Source organism: Pleurodeles waltl, chromosome 3_1 (assembly GCF_031143425.1).
Source record: "Pleurodeles waltl isolate 20211129_DDA chromosome 3_1, aPleWal1.hap1.20221129, whole genome shotgun sequence".
Taxonomy (NCBI): domain Eukaryota; kingdom Metazoa; phylum Chordata; class Amphibia; order Caudata; family Salamandridae; genus Pleurodeles; species Pleurodeles waltl.
The window spans coordinates 1,932,144,375-1,932,166,295 of NC_090440.1; the positions used below are offsets into that span (position 1 = coordinate 1,932,144,375).

The following is a 21,921-nucleotide window of genomic DNA, read 5'->3' on the forward strand; positions in this document are numbered from 1 at the left end:
GTTCACCCTGTCACTTGGCTGATGCGTCGCAGGAGGCGCATCGACGCTCGAGGCCTCAGTCTTCGGAGCTTGCTTCTGGGTCCATTCTGCGCATTCCCAAGTTTCTGGGACCCTAGGCCACCTCTGCCCAGTTAAAGTAGTTTTATGAGGCAAAGCACCTCATTTTTGGGCAGACCGATCCAGATATGGCACCTTTGGGCCCAAGGGATTCGGTTGGGGAGCCTTGGGGTTCTGCGCTGGCCACCAAGCACCTCGCCAGATCCGCTCTGATTCGCACCGGTTGTACCATTGAGACCTTCTCCCAACGCTGGCTCAATTGTCGACGCTCACGATGTCTGTGGTGCCCACCATCGACGTCGACCCGATCCTCATCCCCGATGACTCTGAGTAAGACTGGTGTCGGCCAACGCCGTCTGCTTTAATGGGGCCTATTCACCCCAGGTTGGATTCTGACTCTTTCTTATGGGTACGAATTCGGGGAAGGATTGGAGGGGGTCCCCTGGACCCTTATGAATGCCGGGATGACCTTAACTTGGACTGGGCACAGGAGTTGGGGAAGGACAGTGGTCTGGATACCTCTCCAGATGCTGGCATGCTGTCTCCTCTTACCGTGGCTACAGCGAAGGGACCAACTTATTCCATTGTGGTCAGTAGGGTGGCTGAGGTCCTCAGACTTGAGCTGCCTACTGTTCAGGTCAGGTCTAATCTCCTGACAGAGGTGCTTCAACCAGGGGCTTCCGCATCTGAGCCTCTTATCCCATTCAATGAAGCCCTCATCTATGTCCTTTTGGGTACTTGGTCCAGACCCAACACAGGGGCTCCTGTGAACAGCACTATCGCACGCTGCCATCAGCCCTCCCCAAACTACCCTAAATTCCTGTTCCAACACCCCACGGCTGAGAGCCTTGTCATCCAGGCATCCTCATCCTCAGGCGCATTCCCTTCCACACCCCCGGATGGGGAATCAAAAAGGCTGGAACAATTTGAGAAGTAGATGTTTTCTTCCTTCAGTCTCGCGCTTCGGTCAGTGAACACCGCAGCTCTTTAGGGCCACTATACCCACTCTCTGTGGGATACAGCCACGCATGTTCTGCCGCAGATACCGGAGGAGAGGCCCGTGCGATCGTCTCCCAAGCTGTCACCGATGGGAGAGAAGCGGCAAAGTTCACTATCAGATGTGCGCTGGACAGGACTGACTCTCTATGTAGATCGGTTGCGACGACAGTGGCCTTGAGGCGCCATGCCTGGTTACGTACATCTGGTTTTTCAGGCGATGTCCAACAGACTCTTATGGACATGCTCTTTGATGGCTCCATCTCTTTGGAGACAAGGCAGACTCAGCTTTGGAGAGGTTCAAGGACTCCCTGGCTACAGCTCAGTCCCTCTGCCTTTCCACTACCCCTCACCCCCAACAGTCTGCCTTTTGTGGCCATGGAAGAGGCTCCCTGTCCTGTCCCTATCCCAGCCTCCAAACCCTCCTAGTCTGTCCTCTTACGCCGGTCCAGTTGGCAGCAGCATTCACCATCACCTGCCCCACTGGGAATCCATCACTACGGACAGGTGGGTTTTGCAGATTGTTCGAAGGGGCTACTCCAGCCCCCATGAATCTTCCCCACGAGCCATGCCTCCATCAGTCAGACGTATCCTGGAGGATCACTTGGCACTTCTCCACCAGGAAGTTGTGGCTCTCTTGGCCAAGGTAGCCATAGAGAGGGTCCCTGCGCCAGAAGTAGGTTGTGGTTGTTATTCCAGCCACTTTCTGGTGCCCAAAAAAGACAAGGGCTTACGTCCTATCCTAGACTTTTGGGGACCTCAATCCCTTCCTCAGGAAGAAGAAATTCAAAATGCTCACCCTGGCATAGGTCCGGTCTACCTTGGACCCAGGAGAATGGATGGGAGCGTTGGTCTTGAGGGACGCTTATTTCCATATTCCCATCCTGCCTGCCCACAGACGTTACCTACAAATCATGTTAAGTCATGTGCTCTTTCAATTTATCGTGCTCCACTTCGGCCTTACCAGCATCCCTCGGGTGTTAACGAAAGAGATGGCGGTGGTTGCAGCTCATCTATGCAGGTTGGGGGGTTTCAGGCTTCCACTACCTCGACGACTGGCTGTTGAAGGTGGACTCCCCCCAGAAAGTAGTCTCCCACCTTCAGACTAGGGCAAACCTCCTGCACACGCTGGGGTTCACTATAAATGTGCCGAAGTTACACCTGACTCCCTCTCAGATGCTCCCTTTCATTGGAGCTGTTCTGGACACAGTGCACTTTTGGGCCTGTCCTCCTGAAAAGGGAGTCCAAGATATTCAGGCTCTGATTCCGATCTTTCAGCTTCTGTCTTGGGTTTTGGTGAGACTGAGACTGAAGCTGCTGGCCCTCATGGCCTCCTGCATCATGCTAGTAACACATGCCAAATAGCATATGCAGGCTGTGCAGTGGGACTTTAAGTTCCAGTGGGCGCAGCATCAGGGAAATCTCTCAGACATGCTCCAGATCTAGGAGGGGACTGCAGTGGTGGCTTTTGAATCCGCATTGGACCAACGGCAGATCCCTCTCCATTCCCCAGCCAGATCTATCCATAGTGGCCGATGTGTCACTTCTAGGATGGGGCAGCCACATGGGTGAGGCGGAGATCAGAGGCCTCTGGGCTCCATATCAATCTTCTGGAGCACCGGGCGATCAGGCTTACGGTGAAAGCATTTCTTCCCTCACTCAAAGGGTAAGTAGAGCAAGTGTTCACGGACAACACTATCGCCATGTGGTACTGCAACAAACAGGGCGGAGTAGGGTCCTGGACCCTTTGTGAGGAGGCACTGCTCCTCTGGACATGGCTGGCACATCAGGATATCAACATCTGGCAGGCTCTCTGAACGCCAGAGAAGAGGAACTCAGTCGTCGATGCATAGCCGATCATGAATGGCATCTCCGTCTGGATGTGGCGCAAGGTCCCTTTCAGCAGTGGGGAGAGCCTTGGTTAGATCTGTTCGCCTCATCAGAGAACGCGCAATGTCAGCTGTTTTGCGTGTTGGAGTTTCCAAGGCGGCACTTGCTCAGAGAAGCTTTCCGTCTCGAGTGGAACTCCGGCCCCCTTTCCGCCTATACCACTCCTGCCCAGAGTTCTCAAGAAGATCAGGAAAGACTGGGTCCAAGTCATCTTGGTGGCCCCGGAATGGGCACGGAGAGTATGGTATCCAGAGCAATTGAGCACGGCCATTGATCCTCCACTCAGACTGCCTCTTCGGGAGGATCTTTTGTCGCAGCAGCAGGGGACGATTCTTGACCCGAACCTGTCCAATCTCCGCCCTCATACATAGAGAGAGAGCCGCAGCAGTTGACGGCTTTTGACTTTCCACCCAAAGTCTGTGACATTATCTTTGCAGCCAGGCGTCCCTCTACCAAAACGGTATACGCCTGTTACCAACAAATCTGTTGACCCCCTTCCTGCTCCTCTTTCTGAGGTTCTTTTTGTTTATTCTTTCTTTAGCCCAGCAGGGCTCTGTTTTGGGCACCCCTAAAGGTTATTTGTCGGCTATTTCGGCCTTTCTTAGGTTGCCTGATCAGCCGTCACTCTTTAAGTCTCCTATTGTCAGTCGATTCCTTAGGGGACTCACCCATTTGTTTCCTTCCACTCCATTTATCAAGCCTCAGTGGGACCTCAATCTTATTCTTACTTTCTTAATGTGTTATCCTTTTGAGCCAATGCACAATTGTCCATTACGGCTCCTTACTTTCAAGACTTTCTTGTTGCCATCACTTCTGCTGTGAGTGAGTGAGCTTCAGGCTCTTTCTTCAAAGCCCCCATACTTGTCTGTGCACCCTGACAAAGTCGTGTTACGTACTAAGATTTACTTCCTTCCCAAGGTCGTTACACCTTTTCATGTAGACCAGTCCATCACCTTGCCTACTTTTTACGCACCTCCACATTCTTCTCATGAGGAGGAGAGACTCCTCCGTCTGGGTCCAAAAAGAGCATTGGCGTTCTATCTCAATAGTACTAAAGATTTCCGGGTGGATGATCAGCTCTTTGGATATGTGGGTGTAAAGAAAGGGAAGGTGGTGCACAAACGTACCATCACTTGATGGGTACTTCTATGAATCAAGATATACTACACTTTGGCCAAGAAGCAACCCCCTTAGGGCTTGCACACTCATCCCACCAGATCGACTGCTGCTTCCACTGGGTTAGCACGCAGAGTTCCTGTCCTGGATATCCACCAGGCAACTACATTGGCATCCTTGTACACGTTTACTAAACATTACTGCCTGCACAGTCAGGTCTGTCGAGATGGCTACTTTGGTTGTTCGGTCCTGCAGGACTTTCTAGTATGATCTTGGTTCGCAGCCCACCTCCGAGGATGGCATTGCCTGGGTATATTCTAAGGTAAATAATCTGCAACTAGAAGTCTCTATCAGATGTACAAGTTAATTACCTTTGGTAACAATATATCTGGCAGAGACATATTCTATTGCAGATTCCTTACCATCCCACACATCCTCCCCGTTTGCGAACTGATTTCTAGGGACAGGCTTCCCCATTCAGGGCCTTAGCTCTGGCGCACCCAGTGTTCTTCGCGGCTCTGCGCTTTGGCGTAGAATGACATGGAAAGAAACTGACGTCATTGTGCTGAGGCGGTGTCTGTGTACTACTCCCGACGTCATCACGGTGACTGCGACGCCCGCTGAGTTGGCTGACTCCACCTACCGACGCGCAAGGGTATTGCTCGAAGAGAAAAAATCTCTGGATCCAGTCTGACGCCTGGGGGAAAATTCTAAAGTAAGGAATCTGCAACTAGAATATGTCTCCACCAGATATATTGTTACCGAAGGTAAGTAACTTGTATGTTCTGGTTAATGGTCCAGTTGAAAAGATGCTGCAAGCAGGGACTGGGTTGCCATCCCAGCCAAACCCATTGGGGGGGAGAGGGCGCTCAGGGGGGACTCAGGCCTGTTGGGTCTTGGACCTGCAAGGACACAGTCGATCTACTTGAACTCCGGTTGGGGGGGGGGCTCTTGTGTAGTGATGTTTTGTCTGGCAGGAGTTGCACTGCTGAAGACTGTTTTGTAGTTCCCTGCAAAAAAAGGCTGTGTGTGCTGTGGGACCAGTCAGGCCAAACCCAAAGAGAAGGGCTCAGCACTGGAGGGGCTCAGGACTCCGTGGCCACAGTTGGTCCACTTCTCCTCAGACCTGGGTGAAGTGGTGCTTTTATGTGTCGGGTCACGGCAGTGTAGGGACTTATGCGGTTCCTGCTTTTCCTACAGACAGAGGCTGCAGGCGGGGACTGTGGGGCCAGTTTGCCTAAAACCAAGGGTGGGTGGGGAAGGGCTCATCTCTTGAGAGTCTCTGGGTGCAAGGGACACCATCAGTTCTCTTTTCTGTGGGTCTCAAGTTCAGAAGTCTTTGGTCCAGTGGAATGCGGCAGTCAGAGGCACTTGCTTTTTGGTGCCTACCAGACACAGGGAAGTAGCTCCACTATTCCACGGGAGATAATGGCTGTTAGGTGGAGTGCTGGCAGTTCTCCCAGGCTTTTGGAGGTCGCACGGCGGCAAGACGAGTAGTCACTATTGTTTGAAGCAGCAGACAGGCCGGTAGGATTCGCTCTAAGTCAGTCGCAGGTTCTCAGTTCTGCCTTCTTTGTCCTTCTTTTGGAGGCAGTCAAATCGGAATTCCTGGTATTTGGGGGCCACTTAAATACTGAATTTAATGGAGTTAAGAGGAGTAAAGGGTAGTAGCCCAATGGTCTACTTGCCCCTGGGGTCACTACACCCCGTGACTACTTCCTATGGGGAGTGGGCATACCCTGTCCCAGAGTTCCTAATTCCACTGCACACAAGATGGTAGAATTCTTTCTTTTAGGTTCACTTCAGTTAGTCCACCCTAGGGTTGTGACTTGCCTGTAGGTTAAGCACACCTCCTGGATATCTAATTTGCACCCTGCCTAGGTGCCAAATTGGCCTGAGGGCAGGGGGTGGCATCCTCCAGGTCTGGTTGAAGCCAGGCTCTCATATCAAAGATGGTGTGCTCCTTAAAGTTCCCTTCCTTGACAGCTAATTTATTAGCTTGTCTGGTGAAGGAGGTGTAAATTCCTCCTGCCGGAGCAGGCATTGTTGCTGTCCTTGGAAAGCAGAGCTGTCACCTCCTATGGGGTCAGAACCTGGTCTGTGGTAGCAGGCTGGACAGGACAAGTAAGCCAGCACACTAGAGGACTTAGTAGGTTTCAGGGGCTACTTCTAAGGTACCCTCTGGGTGTGAGTATTAATACATCTATTAATGAAATCAGTGTGGGTTTATTAATACGAGCTGTTTGATACCAAACACCATATGTTTCAGCAAAGCCATTATGTAGCTGGACAACTTGTTTTGACCAGTTCCCAGTAAAGACCTTAAGATGGCTTCCTTATTCACTTGTAATGTCTAGTAATAGAACTAGACATCACATGGGCATATCTGTTCATGCAGATATGTCCTCACATAAAATGTCACCCTGCCTTAAGGGCCTCAAAGGTCTGCTGTAGGGGTGACTTACTTATATTAAATGCAGTGACTTAGGAATGGCACACAGGAGTGTGCCATGGCACGCAGCCTGCAGTGGCAGTCTGCATGCAATTGGTAGGGGTCTTTTAGGGTGGCATAATACATGCTGAAGCCCTGAGGGGCCCTTTTTTAGTACCCATGACCTAGATACCAGGGGTACTATTCACTAGAGACATACAGGGGTTCTCTCTACACCACCCAACATACCACCCTGCAGCTACGTCTTCTCCCCAGAACCCAAACACCTGCTTCAGGAAGAGGTCCAATCTGGCAACGGTCCGGTCTTTCCATGCATTGCTCCCTCTTTTTCAGCCAGATCACCAGGTCACAGCCTCCTCGACATAATGGCCTCCTGCCTCACCAGTGTTCCCCATGCCAGGTTGCACATGCTCCTACTGTGTAAGAAAATGGCTTCTTATTGCAGTTACCCCCCCACATTTTGCCTGACATTGATGCTGACTTGACTGAGAGTGTGCTGGGACCCTGCTAACCAGGCCCCGGCACAGGTGTTTCACTAAAAATGTACCATTGTTTCCACAATTGGCACACCCCTGGCACACAGATAAGTCCCTTGTAAAAGGTACCAATGGTACCAAGGGCCCTGTGACCAGGGAAGGTCCCTAAGGGCTGCAGCATGTGTTGTGCCACCCTAAGGGACCTCTCATCTAACACATGCACACTGCCATTGCAGATTGTGTTTGTTGGTGGGGAGAAAAAGGCAAAGTCGACATGGCATCCCCCTCAGGGTGCCATGCACACAAAACACTATCTGTGGCAGAGGTAAGTCACCGCTCTAGCAGGCCTCCTTAAAGCCCTAAGACAGGGTGCACCCTACCACAGGTGAGGGCATAGCTGCATGAGCAATATGCCCCTACAGTGGCTAACTCCATTATTAGACATTGTAAGTACAGTGTGGCCATATTAAGTATATGGTCTGTCAAGTTTGTCAAAATGAATGACACAGTTCCATAGTGGCTACACTGAATACTGGGATGATGGTATCAAACTTCTCAGAATAATAAACCCACACTGATGCCAGTTTTGGATTTATTATAAAATGGACACAGAGGCCATCTTAGAGGTGCCCCCTGTATTTTACCCAATCCTTCAGTGCAGGACTGACTGGTCTGTGCCAGCCTGCCACTGAGAGATGAGTTTCTGACCCCCTTTGGTGGGAGCCTGTGTGCTCTCTGGGGCCAGAAACAAAGCCTGCACTGGATGGAGTTGCTTCACAACTCCCCCTTGCAGGAACTGTAACACCTAGTGGTGAGCCTCAAAGGCTCAGGCTTGGTGTTACAATGCCCCCAGGGCACTCCAGCCAGTGGAGATGCCCACCCCCTGGTCGAGCCCCCACTTTTGGCGGCAAGTCCAGAGGGATAACGACAAAAACAAGGAGGAGTCACCCTCTCAGCCAGGACCACCCCTAAGGTGTCCAGAGCTGAATTGACCCTCTCCTTGAGAAGTCCTCTGTCTTGCTTTGGAGGATTAGGACCAATAGGGATGTGCTCCCCTCCCCAAAGGGAGTGAGCACAAGGAGGGTGTAGCCACCCTCATGGACAGGAGCCATTGGCTACTGCCCCCTGACCCCTAAAAACACCCCTAAATCTTGTATTTATGGTCTCCTTGATCCAAGCTAGTCAGATTCCTGACGACCTCAAGAAAGGACTGCTGAGCTGAAAACCCAGCAGAGAAGAGGAGGAGACACCAACAGACTCGGCCCCAGCCCTACCGGCCCGTCTCCTACTTCGAAAAGCTGCAAGAAAAGAAGCAACATGTCCTGGAGGACCAGCGACCCATGAAAAGCCTTAAGGGGACTGCCTGCCTCACCGAGGACCAAGAAACTTCCATGGACAGCAGACCGGTCTAAAGAAGAGACCAAGCAACCAACTTTAAAGGGACTCTCACCTCACTCCAGAAGTGTGAGTGCAACTACTCTGCGCCTGATGCCCCCGGCCCGTGTCCAAAGAAACGAACAACCCAGAGAGGACACCCTTTAGGGACACTCCGACGTGTCCACCCTGGGCTGACCCCTCTGCACCCCGTGACTATGCCTGCAGAGGGAATCCGATGACCCCCCTGACCGCGACTTCCTTGGACGAAGATATCTGACGCCTGGAGTAGCACTGCACCCGCAGTCCCCAATCCAGTGAGAAAACGACCACAGGTGCAGCAGCGACCAGCAGGCGGCCCTCGCCCTTACCCAGTCAGTGGTGTGCCCGAGAGGCCCCCCTGTGCCATTCCTGCAGCACCCCAGGTCCCTCCATAGAGTTCTATTGAGAACCCTACACCCTGTTTGCACACTGCACCCGGCCGCCCCCGTGCCGCTGAGGGTGTGTTTTTTGTGCCTACGTGGGGACCCCCAGTACTCCTCCAAACCCCCCTGGTCTGCCCTCCGACAACACGGGTACTTACCTGCAAGCAGACCGAAACGGGAGTACCCCCTGTCTCCATAGGGGCACACTTTATTTTGGCTCCTGTATGACCTCTGTACCTGACCGGCCCTGTGTTGTTGGTGCTGGGTGCTTGGGGTTGCTTTGAACCCCCAACGGTGGGCTACCTGTGCCCTGGAGACTGAACCTGTAAGTGTGGTACTTACCTCAGAAACTGTACTTTACTTACCTCCTCCAGGAACTGTTGAAAATTGCAGTGTCCACTTATAAATTAGCTTTTTTCTGTTTTAAAGAAAACTGTGAACGAGATTGATTCTTTTCAAACTCGTAAGTATTACTATGCAAAGTACCTTTTCATTTAATGTACTTACCTGTTAAATGAATCTTGTGTTTCTAAAAATAAATTAACAAAATAAAAATGTTCTATATAAAAGCCTGTTGCCCTGAAGTTGTCATTGAGTGTGTGTTTTCATTTATTGTTTGTGTGTACACAACTAGGTAACCATGACAGCCACTGGGGGTGTCCAAAAGAAAGGGGTTACAAAGCATCCTCTGGAGAAAGTAGGTGACACTCCTAGAAGTAAAGAAAGAGTCCTCAGTAGGCCTCCAAAAACCTGTCCTGGTGGGTGGGATCCTATGATATTTTTCCCTTATACATCCATTTTTACATAGGGATGTTTGCTATCACTGGATATCTGCGGGTGCATCATGTCTATTTGGACAAAACCAATGACTTAACCTTTTTCAAATCAGTTGTCTCATTCAGCCTTCCAAGAAAAGGCCTCCCATTGTCCAACTAATGGATCACACATTGGCTGCCTGCCTATATCTCCTATCACAACAAAGCACAGTTTGTCTTCCAGGGCAAAGTGAGTGCACACTGCACCAAATGCATGGCAAAAACAGCAGCAGTGTTTGCTGGAGTGTCTTTACAGGGCATTTACTGTGCAACCACTTGGAAATTCTGGCTTTACTGCCTGGATGTGAATGTAGTAGTTGACTCTGCAGTGGTACTTGCAGTTCTACAAAACCTATGTCAATAAGGTGAGCCTGCTTCCCGCTTTATTGAAATTATATGTTCGATGGCATCTGTCGCTGTAGATACGCATGTTTTGCATAGCTCGCCATCTGGTGTTGGGCCGGAGTGTTACAAGTTGTTTTTCTTCGAAGAAGTCTTTCGAGTCACGGGACCGAGTGACTCCTCCTTTTGTCTCCATTGCGCATGGGCGTCGACTCCATCTTCGATTGTTTTTTTTCCGCCATCGGGTTCGGACGTGTTCCTGTCGCTCCGAGTTTCGGAACGGAAAGATAGCTAATTTCTGAAGATTTTCGTCGGTATTGTTGCGTTCGGGATCGGCGTAGTTAGATTCAACACCGCGTCTAAGATCGAAGAGCTCCGGTGCCCTTCGGGGTAATTTTTTTGATCCCCCATCGGGGCCTGGTCGGCCCGACCGCGTGCAGAAGAACGCCGATGGAACGGACCCCGTTCCGTTTCTGTCCCAAATGCCACAATAAATTCCCCTATACAGACCAACACTTGGTCTGCAACCTGTGCCTGTCACCTGAGCACAGTGAAGACACCTGCGAGGCCTGTCATGCGTTCCGGTCCCGAAAAACACTCCGAGACCGTCGAGCCAGAAGACTTCAGATGGCGTCCGCGCCGACAGCCCACCGGGAGTTCGAGGAACAAGAAGAGGAGGGAACCTTTTCGATCCAAGAATCGGACTCTGAAGGATTCGACGATACACAAACCGTGAGTAAGACGTCGAAAACCACTCAGAAGAAGATTTACAAGGCCCAGGGGACGCCACTGCCACCAGGCCATGGCTCGACCCATAAATTCGGTGACCGACCGTCGGCACCGAAAAAGGCCCAAACAGTGCCGAGATCGTCCGACTCCGGTCGAGACACCGGCACGCAGCCTTCTCGGGACCGAGAAAGTGCTGGAGACAAGCATCGACACCGAGATACACACGGCTCGACGCCGAGACAGCGGCACCGAAGAAGATCGACGCCGAGAGGTTTCGGCCCCGAAAAAGAAAAAAGTCACCTCTGAGCCGAAAAAAGATGCAGACAGGGTTTCGGTGCCAAAACAAACTGCAACCAACCCAGTTTCAGGCTCTTATACAGAAGAGCACTCGCTAACCTCCCAAATGCAAAAGCATAGGTTTGAGGAAGAGCTACACTCAACTGATGTAGACCATACGCAAAAGCGGGGGACAGGAAAAATAAGCACCCTTCCCCCTATTAGAAAAAAGAGAAGATTGGAGTTCCAAACTGAACAAGCACCACAAACAAAAGTGGTGAAAAAAAGTTACCCCACCACCCTCTCCTCCACCTGTGATTAACGTCTCACCAGCACAAACTCCATCACATTCCCCAGCTCACACCACCATGAGCCAGGGTGACCAAGATCAAGACGCATGGGACTTATACGACGCCCCAGTGTCAGATAACAGTCCGGAGGCATACCCTACGAAGCCATCTCCACCAGAGGACAGCACTGCGTATTCTCAAGTGGTGGCTAGAGCAGCACAATTTCACAATGTAAGCCTTCACTCAGAACAGGTTGAGGATGACTTTTTATTGAACACACTCTCCTCCACCCACAGCTCCTACCAAAGCCTGCCTATGCTCCCTGGTATGCTCCGGCACGCAAAAGAAATCTTTAAGGAGCCGGTCAAAAGTAGGGCAATCACACCAAGAGTGGAAAAAAAGTATAAGGCGCCTCCTAGAGACCCGGTTTTCATCACTACACAGCTGCCACCAGACTCTGTCGTTGTAGGAGCAGCTAGGAAAAGGGCCAACTCCCACACATCTGGAGATGCACCACCCCCAGATAAAGAAAGCCGCAAGTTCGATGCAGCTGGTAAGAGTCGCAGCACAAGCTGCAAACCAGTGGCGCATCGCTAACTCCCAGGCACTACTTGCGCGCTATGACAGAGCCCATTGGGATGAGATGCAACATCTCATTGACCATCTGCCCAAGGACCTACAAAATAGGGCAAAACAAGTGGTTGAGGAGGGACAGACCATTTCCAACAACCAAATCCGCTCCTCCATGGACGCTGCAGATACAGCTGCACGGACAATTAATACATCTGTAACTATCAGAAGGCATGCATGGCTCCGAACGTCTGGATTTAAACCAGAGATTCAGCAAGCAGTTCTCAATATGCCTTTTAACGAAAAAGAACTGTTCGGTCCAGAAGTGGACACAGCGATTGAGAAACTCAAAAAAGACACGGACACTGCTAAAGCCATGGGCGCACTCTACTCCCCGCAGAGCAGAGGGAATTACAGCACATTCCGTAAAACACCCTTTAGAGGGGGGTTTCGGGGTCAGAGCACACAAGCCAGCACCTCACAGGCAACACCGTCCAGTTACCAGGGACAGTACAGAGGAGGTTTTCGGGGACAATATAGAGGAGGGCAATTCCCTAGGAATAGAGGAAAATTTCAAAGCCCCAAAACCCCTACTACTAAGCAGTGACTCACATGTCACTCACCCCCTCCACACAACACCAGTGGGGGGAAGAATAAGTCATTATTACAAAGCATGGGAGGAAATCACTACAGACACTTGGGTTCTAGCAATTATCCAACATGGTTATTGCATAGAATTTCTACAATTCCCTCCAAACATACCACCAAAAGCACAAAATTTGACAAAACATCATTCCAATCTCCTGGAGATAGAAGTGCAGGCACTATTGCAAAAGAATGCAATCGAATTAGTGCCAAACACACAAATAAACACAGGAGTTTACTCACTGTACTTTCTGATACCAAAGAAGGACAAAACGCTGAGACCAATCCTAGACCTCAGAATAGTGAACACATTCATCAAATCAGACCACTTTCACATGGTCACACTACAAGAAGTATTACCATTGCTAAAACTACACGACTACATGACAACTTTAGACCTCAAGGACGCGTATTTCCATATACCAATACACCCATCGCACAGGAAATACCTAAGGTTTGTATTCAAAGGAATACATTACCAATTCAAGGTACTGCCTTTCGGATTAACAACCGCACCAAGAGTCTTTACCAAATGTCTAGCAGTAGTCGCTGCACACATCAGAAGGCAGCAAATACATGTGTTCCCATATCTAGACGACTGGCTAATCAAGGCCCATTCGTTAATAGAGTGCTCAAATCACACAAATCAGATCATACAAACCCTCTTCAAACTAGGGTTCACCGTCAACTTCACGAAATCCAACATTCTGCCGTGCAAGGTACAACAATACCTAGGAGCCATAGTAGACACAACAAAAGGAGTAGCCACTCCAAGTCCCCAAAGAATTCAAAATTTCAACACCATCATACAACGCATGTATCCAACACAAAAGATACAAGCAAAGATGATATTACAACTCCTAGGCATGATGTCTTCATGCATAGCCATTGTCCCAAACGCAAGACTGCACATGAGGCCCTTACAACAGTGCCTAGCATCACAGTGGTCTCAAGCACAGGGTCATCTTCTAGATCTGGTGTTAATAGACCGCCAAACTTACCTCTCGCTTCTGTGGTGGAACAACATAAATTTAAACAAAGGGCGGCCTTTCCAATACCCAGTGCCACAATATGTAATAACAACAGATGCTTCCATGACAGGGTGGGGAGCACACCTCGATCAACACAGCATACAAGGACAATGGAACGTACATCAAACAAAACTGCATATAAATCACCTAGAACTTCTAGCAGTTTTTCAAGCACTAAAAGCTTTCCAACCAATAATAGTTCACAAATACATTCTCGTCAAGACAGACAACATGACAACAATGTATTATCTAAACAAGCAAGGGGGGACGCACTCCACGCAGTTAAGCCTGCTAGCACAAAAAAATTGGCGTTGGGCAATTCACAACCAAATTCGCCTAATAGCACAATTTATACCAGGGATCCAAAATCAACTCGCAGACAATCTCTCTCGAGATCACCAACAGGTCCACGAATGGGAAATTCACCCCCAAATTCTGAACACCTATTTCAAACTCTGGGGAACACCTCAAATAGACTTGTTTGCGACGAAGGAGAACGCAAAATGCCAAAACTTCGCATCCAGATACCCACACAAACAGTCCCAAGGCAATGCCCTATGGATGAACTGGTCAGGGATATTTGCTTACGCTTTTCCTCCTCTCCCTCTCCTTCCTTACCTGGTAAACAAACTCAGTCAAAACAAACTCAAACTCATATTAATAGCACCAACTTGGGCAAGGCACCCCTGGTACACAACGCTGCTAGACCTATCAGTAGTACCCTACATCAAATTGCCCAACAGGCCAGATCTGTTGACACAACACAACCAAAAGATCAGACACACAGATCCAGCATCGCTGAATCTAGCAATCTGGCTCCTGAAATCCTAGAATTCGGGCACTTACAACTTACCCAAGAATGTATGGAAGTCATAAAGCAAGCCAGAAGGCCATCCACCAGGCACTGCTATGCAAGTAAATGGAAGAGGTTTGTTTGCTACTGCCATATTAATCAAATACAACCATTACACACAACTCCAGAACATGTAGTGGGTTACTTGCTTCACTTACAAAAATCTAACCTGGCTTTCTCTTCCATTAAAATACACCTTGCAGCAATATCTGCATACCTGCAGACTACCTATTCAACTTCCCTATATAAGATACCAGTCATTAAAGCATTCATGGAGGGCCTTAGGAGAATTATACCACCAAGAACACCACCTGTTCCTTCATGGAACCTAAATGTTGTCCTAACTAGACTTATGGGTCCACCTTTTGAACCCATGCACTCCTGCGAAATACAGTTCCTAACCTGGAAGGTTGCATTTCTCATCGCCATTACTTCCCTAAGAAGAATAAGCGAGATTCAGGCGTTTACAATACAAGAACCTTTTATACAACTACACAAGAATAAGGTCGTCCTAAGGACTAATCCTAAATTTTTGCCAAAGGTTATTTCACCGTTCCATCTAAATCAAACAGTGGAACTTCCAGTGTTCTTTCCACAGCCAGATACCGTAGCTGAAAGGGCACTACATACATTAGATGTCAAAAGAGCATTAATGTATTACATTGACAGAACAAAGAACATCAGAAAGACTAAACAACTATTTATTGCATTTCAAAAACCTCATGCAGGAAACCCAATATCAAAACAAGGTACAGCCAGATGGATAGTTAAATGCATCCAAATCTGCTACCTTAAAGCTAAACGACAGCTGCCCATTACACCAAGGGCACACTCAGAAAGGTGCTACCATGGCCTTTCTAGGAAACATCCCAATGCAAGAAATATGTAAGGCAGCCACATGGTCTACGCCTCACACATTCACCAAGCACTACTGTGTAGACGTGTTATCCGCACAACAAGCCACAGTAGGTCAAGCCGTATTAAGAACATTATTTCAAACTACTTCCACTCCTACAGGCTGAGCCACCGCTTTTGGGGAGATAACTGCTTACTAGTCTATGCAAAACATGCGTATCTACAGCGACAGATGCCATCGAACTGAAAATGTCACTTACCAAGTGTACATCTGTTCGTGGCATCGGTCGCTGTAGATTCGCATGTGCCCACCCGCCTCCCCGGGAGCCTGTAGCAGTTTGGAAGTTACCTTCAACTATTTGTATATGTATCATCTCAACCTTAAATAGGTACATACTTAGTCACTCCATTGCATGGGCACTATTACTACAATTCAACTCCTACCTCACCCTCTGCGGGGAAAAACAATAGAAGATGGAGTCGACGCCCATGCGCAATGGAGACAAAAGGAGGAGTCACTCGGTCCCGTGACTCGAAAGACTTCTTCGAAGAAAAACAACTTGTAACACTCCGGCCCAACACCAGATGGCGAGCTATGCAAAACATGCGAATCTACAGCGACCGATGCCACGAACAGATGTACACTGGGTAAGTGACATTTTCATTACTGCTTGCTTGTCTGATCATTGCATGTGAATATATGAAAGATTTAGTGCCGGAAAATAAATTAGTTACTTGTAACTCCAGTTCACCGGCTTTGGTGTTTTTCATTTATTCAAATGCTACCTTCCCACCTCTGTGGTCAGAGGCTCACTGCTATAATATGTATTGTCCACACTTTGTGCTGCAAAATATGAGATCAGGTGACCTATAGGTAGAGTAGGAAAGTTCAATATTTCTACTTCATTGGCTGAAATTTGTTGTTTCAAATGAATTGATTCGGCTACTAAACAGTGTTGTTAAAGCCTATGGCCTTCAACAATCTTTGCTGTTTTTTTGTTGTTGTTTTTTTTAAAGGTTACCTGGAAATCTCAGCCTGATAGCAAGGATTAATTTCTAGCATGTCTAGCATTGTCTGTATCGTCACTGCTAATCTTGATAGTCTGCAAGGTATCTCTTTAAATACAAAAATCGAGCATTTCAATTGTTTTCTCGATATGCTCTCTCATTGTAAATCCTGATCTACAGTGGGAATTTGAGTCCTTTATTAGTTAACACAAGCCATTCAAATCTGTGACATATGGTCATTGACCTCTTGACTTGAAAACAGGTCTTTCTAATCGCAATCTCTTTAGGAGGAAATAATGATGAGGTTCAAGCTCCTATCATAACAATCACATTTGGTATTCTGGCTGAGAGCAGCCCCCATTTTATTCCAAAGTTTTTCACAGAACTTCATATTAACCAGGAATTCTTCCACTATTCTATGCAACAGATGCAAGACTTAGCTCTTATTAGAATGAGTTACACTCTATACATTGTTAATGTTTCTAAGCTGTAAGTGTTCAGAAAGCACTCCTTTTTTTGCTTCTTTTTCCCACGCACTGGAAAATCCAATATGCCAGGCTTTAATCTGATAAATAGTGTTTGTGAATGCAGTGCATGTGTACTGCATGTGAGAATCCCAGTCTTTGCTTGCTTTGCAATATTAAAGCCAGAAATATCAGGTTTTTCAATGCTTGTTAATGTGATGTCATCTGTTTGGAAGACATTTTTCTGGTCCTGTCTGTGGTGCAGATATTTCATAAGCGGTTAAGAAAAGAAAATGAGGACTTTTGAAATCACCATGAAGGTAACTGTCCTTCTTGCATTGCTTCTAAATTGTGATTTTTTTTTCTCTACCCATTGTAATCTCCATTTAGCACTGATGCCTACATTGAAGTCCTGGATGGTTCCAGAGTCCACCCTGAAACATATGAGTGGGCACGAAAGATGGCAGTGGATGCCCTGGAGTATGATGAGTCGGCTGAGGATGCAAACCCAGCAGGTGCACTAGAGGAGATTTTGGAAAATCCAGAAAGGCTAAAAGATTTGGATTTGGATGCCTTTGCAGAGGAATTAGAGCGACAGGTCAGTGCTTCCACTCCATATGTATTGTATGCAAAACAGCCCTGTTTTGAGGTGGTTAGAGTGGGATGATGCTGGTATCTTTTACTCAATCGTAGTACCGCATTGAGTGAAGGGAGGATTTAGAAGCTGGGTTTCCTCCCGAGACAAATCATAAGTCACAACAAGTGTGGCCAGTCTTTGACAGGACGGGTAATTCCTATTCGTAACTCCTTGTCCCTGGGTTATTGGACCCTTTTTATGGGCCAAAAAAAGATTTTGGATGAGATGGTCTCACCCACATAACGTGGCATGCTTCATCATTGGCCACCTGTAGGAAGTTGGCTCCGTATGTGCTATTTCAAAGTAAGGAATAGCATGCACAGAGTCCAAGGGTTCCCCTTAGAGGTAAGATAGTGGCAAAAAGAGATAATACTAATGCTCTATTTTGTGGTAGTGTGGTCGAGCAGTAAGCTTATCAAAGGAGTAGTGTTAAGCATTTGTTGTACATACACACAGGCAATAAATGAGGAACACACACTCAGAGACAATTCCAGCCAATAGGTTTTTTTTTATAGAAAAATATATTTTCTTAGTTTATTTTAAGAACCACAGGTTCAAATTCTACATGTAATATCTCATTTGAAAGGTATTGCAGGTAGGTACTTTAGGAACTTTGAATAATTATAGTAGCATATATACTTTTCACATAAAACACAAATAGCTGTTTTAAAAGTGGACACAGTGCAATTTTCACAGTTCCTGGGGGAGGTAAAGTATTGTTAGTTTTTGCAGGTAAGTAACCCACCTACAGGGTTCAGTTTTGGGTCCAAGGTAGCCCACCGTTGGGAGTTCAGAGCAACCCCAAAGTTACCACACCAGCAGCTCAGGGCCGGTCAGGTGCAGAGTTCAAAGTGGTGCCCAAAACGCATAGGCTTCAATGGAGAGAAGGGGGTGCCCCGGTTCCAGTCTGCCAGCAGGTAAGTACCCGCGTCTTCGGAGGGCAGACCAGGGGGGTTTTGTAGGGCACCGGGGGGGACACAAGTCCACACAAAAAGTACACCCTCAGCAGCGCGGGGGCAGCCGGGTGCAGTGTGCAAACAAGCGGTGGGGGTTCCAATGGGAGTCAATGGGAGACCAAGGGGTCTCTTCAGCGGTGCAGGCAGGCAAGGGGGGGGCTCCTCGGGGTAGCCACCACCTGGGCAAGGGAGAGGGCCTCCTGGGGGTCACTCCTGCACTGAAGTTCCGTTCCTTCAGGTGCTGGGGGCTGCGGGTGCAGGGTCTATTCCAGCCGTCGGGACTTTAGAGTCAGGCAGTCGCGGTCAGGGGGAGCCTCGGGATTCCCTCTGCAGCGTAGCTGTGGGGGCTCAGGGGGGACAACTTTGGTTACTCACGGTCTCGGAGTCGCCGGAGGGTCCTCCCTGAGGTGTTGGTTCTCCACCAGTCGAGTCGGGGTCGCCGGGTGCAGTGTTGCAAGTCTCACTCTTCTTGCGGGGATTTGCAGGGGTCTTTAAATCTGCTCCTCTGTAACAAAGTTGCAGTCTTTTTGGAGCAGTGCCGCTGTCCTCAGGAGTTTCTTGTCTTTCTTGAAGCAGGGCAGTCCTCTGAGGATTCAGAGGTCGCTGGTCCTGGGGAAAGCGTCGCTGGAGCAGGTTTCTTTAGAAGGCAGGAGACAGGCCGGTAGGTCTGGGGCCAAAGCAGTTGGTGTCTTCTTTTCTTCTTCTGCAGGGGTCTTTCAGTTCAGCAGTCCTCTTCTTCTTGTAGTTTCAGGAATCTAAATTCTTAGGTTCAGGGGAGCCCTTAAATACTAAATTTAAGGGCGTGTTTAGGTCTGGGAGGGCAGTAGCCAATGGCTACTGTCCTTGAGGGTGGGTACACCCTCTTTGTGCCCCCTCCCTGAGGGGAGGGGGGCACATCCCTATTCCTATTGGGGGAATCCTCGTTCTACAAGATGGAGGATTTCTAAAAGTCAGTCACCTCAGCTCAGGACACCTTAGGGGCTGTCCTGACTGGCCAGTGACTCCTCCTTGTTTTTCTCATTATCTCTCCTGGACTTGCCGCCAAAAGTGGGGGCTGTGTCCAGGGAGCGGGCATCTCCACTAGCTGGAGTGCCCTGGGGCATTGTAACACGAAGCTTGAGCCTTTGAAGCTCACTGCTAGGTGTTACAGTTCCTGCAGGGGGGAGGTGTGAAGCACCTCCACCCAGAGCAGGCTTTGTTTCTGTCCTCAGAGAGCACAAAGGCTCTCACCGCATGGGGTCAGAAACTCGTCTCTCAGCAGCAGGCTGGCACAGACCAGTCAGTCCTGCACTGAACAATTGGGTAAAATACAGGGGTATCTCTAAGATGCCCTCTGTGTGCATTTTTTAATAAATCCAACACTGGCATCAGTGTGGGTTTATTATTCTGAGAAGTTTGATACTAAACTTCCCAGTATTCAGTGTAGCCATTATGGAGCTGTGGAGTTCGTTTTTGACAGACTCCCAGCCCATATACTCGTATGGCTACCCTGCACTTACAATGTCTAAGGTTTTGCTTAGACACTGTAGGGGCATAGTGCTCATGCACATATGCCCTCACCTGTGGTATAGTGCACCCTGCCTTAGGGCTGTAAGGCCTGCTAGAGGGGTGACTTACCTATGCCACAGGCAGTGTGAGGTTGGCATGGCACCCTGAGGGGAGTGCCATGTCGACTTAGTCATTTTCTCCCCACCAGCACACACAAGCTGGCAAGCAGTGTGTCTGTGCTGAATGAGGGGTCCCTAGGGTGGCATAAGACATGCTGCAGCCCTTAGAGACCTTCCCTGGCATCAGGGCCCTTGGTACCAGGGGTACCAGTTACAAGGGACTTACCTAGGTGCCAGGGTTGTGCCCTTTGTGGAGACAATGGTACATTTTAGGTGAAAGAATACTGGTGCTGGGGCCTGGTTAGCAGGGTCCCAGCACACTTTTCAGTCAAGTCAGCATCAGTATCAGGCAAAAAGTGGGGGGTAACTGCAACAGGGAGTCATTTCTTTACACAAGCCCCCCCAGCCCACAGGCCAGGAGACTCAGCCAAAGCTGGGAGAGTCTTCCTAGTCTGTCAGGCGAGGAAGAGTAGAGGAAATAGGCTGGCTTGTTGCTTCTCTGCCTTACATCCTCCTGTTCAGGTCATTCCCTCTGGGGAACTGACCCACTTCCACAGTAATAGGACCTAGTCTGAATTGCCTCTTGTCTGTGCTTTTTATGTCTCCACCCAGTCTCTCTATTTTGGGGTTAGAGGTATCCACCTCTGCTAATCTTATTTTAGCCAGGGTCACCCCTAGCTTACCCAAAAAGGTTACCCAGAGCTGGTGTAACCCCACCATGACCAACAGGGTCAGGGGGCCTAACGTGCTATTTGGCATGGGGTTTGACCACCATGCCAAGGATAGTGCAGCCATAAAGGCTAACACCCAGCAGAGGCCACTGACAGCTGTCAGTGCCCAGAACCACACCTTTAGCTCTTCACCTACAAGGGAAGGGGCTAAGTTACAGGCTTCTTTGGGTTCAGGGTGCCTGTCTGCTGAATTAGAGTGGGGGGTTACCACATCTAGTAGTAAACACCCTTCTTCCACTCTTTCTTCCGTTAGCTGAGGAGCCACCCACTCAGGTTTAACAGTTGCCTGACTAGCCAGGACTTCTTGTGGGTCAGGCTGGACTTTACCAGTGCCACTTTTGGAGTTCTCCCCTACTGGAGCAGAATCTCCTTGGCTTGCTGGAACCTTGGCTAAAGGTTGTCCACCCTTCCTACACTGTTTTCTTTTCTTTTTCTTCTGGGGCCTGCTTGCAGTTACTGCAGGGGCAGGACCTCCAGAAACCTTGGGAGAGGACTGGCACTGGAGCAGTTCCTCTCTTGGGCTCTGACTAACCTCTGGGTAGTCATTTCCAAGGAGACAATCAAGGGGGAGGTCTGTACTGACTACCACCCTTCTCCAGCTAAAAGTACCACCCACTTCTATGGGCACAAAAGCCACAGGCCTATCAGTGACCCTGTCTGGGCTAACTCTTACTCTGGCAGTCTCCCCTGGGATGTACTGGTTTGAGAACACCAGCCTGTCATGCACAATAGTGTGACTGGCACAAGTGTCTCTCAGGGCAGTGGCTGGGATTCCATTCACCAGTAGGTGGTGGAAGTGTCTACTTCCCTCTGGAATCTCCAACTCACCTGTTGGGCCCTTTTTCCAGCTGAAGGCTATGAAGACCTCCTCATCTGAGGAGTCATCCCCAATGGCTACACTGGTCACCCCTGGGATTTTGCTGGGGGGTTTGTTTTTGGGACAGGAAGTGTCCTTGGTGTGGTGTCCTGTCTGTCTACAGTTATGGCACCATGCCTTAGTGGCATCCCAGTTCTTACCCTGGTACCCACCTTTGTTTTGGGTTGTGCCCTGGGGCCCACCCACCTGTTCTGGTTTTTGGGGGCCTACAGAGGACTCTTTTTCTTTGTTTCTAGTGTCACCCACTTTCTCCTGAGGAGGTTTTGTAACCCCTTTCTTTTGGTCACCCCCAGTGGAAGTTTTGGTTACCCTAGTCTTGACCCAGTGGTCTGCCTTCTTTCCCAATTCTTGGGGAGAAATTGGACCTAGGTCTACCAGATACTGATGCAACTTTTCATTGAAGCAGTTACTTAAAATGTGTTCTTTCATAAACAAATTATAAAGCCCAA

General features: G+C 49.0%; 1 protein-coding gene across 3 annotated transcripts in view; it reads left to right on the plus strand.

Moving 5' to 3' along the window:
• Positions 1–21,921, plus strand: part of SUPT6H (SPT6 homolog, histone chaperone and transcription elongation factor) — an 893,672-nt gene that overhangs the window by 620,841 nt on the left and 250,910 nt on the right. For all 3 annotated transcript variants that reach the window (XM_069226188.1, XM_069226189.1, XM_069226190.1), the window contains exon 25: positions 17,055–17,262. In XM_069226188.1, coding sequence (XP_069082289.1) covers positions 17,055–17,262 — 208 coding nt within the window. The remainder of the gene's footprint in view (positions 1–17,054; positions 17,263–21,921) is intronic.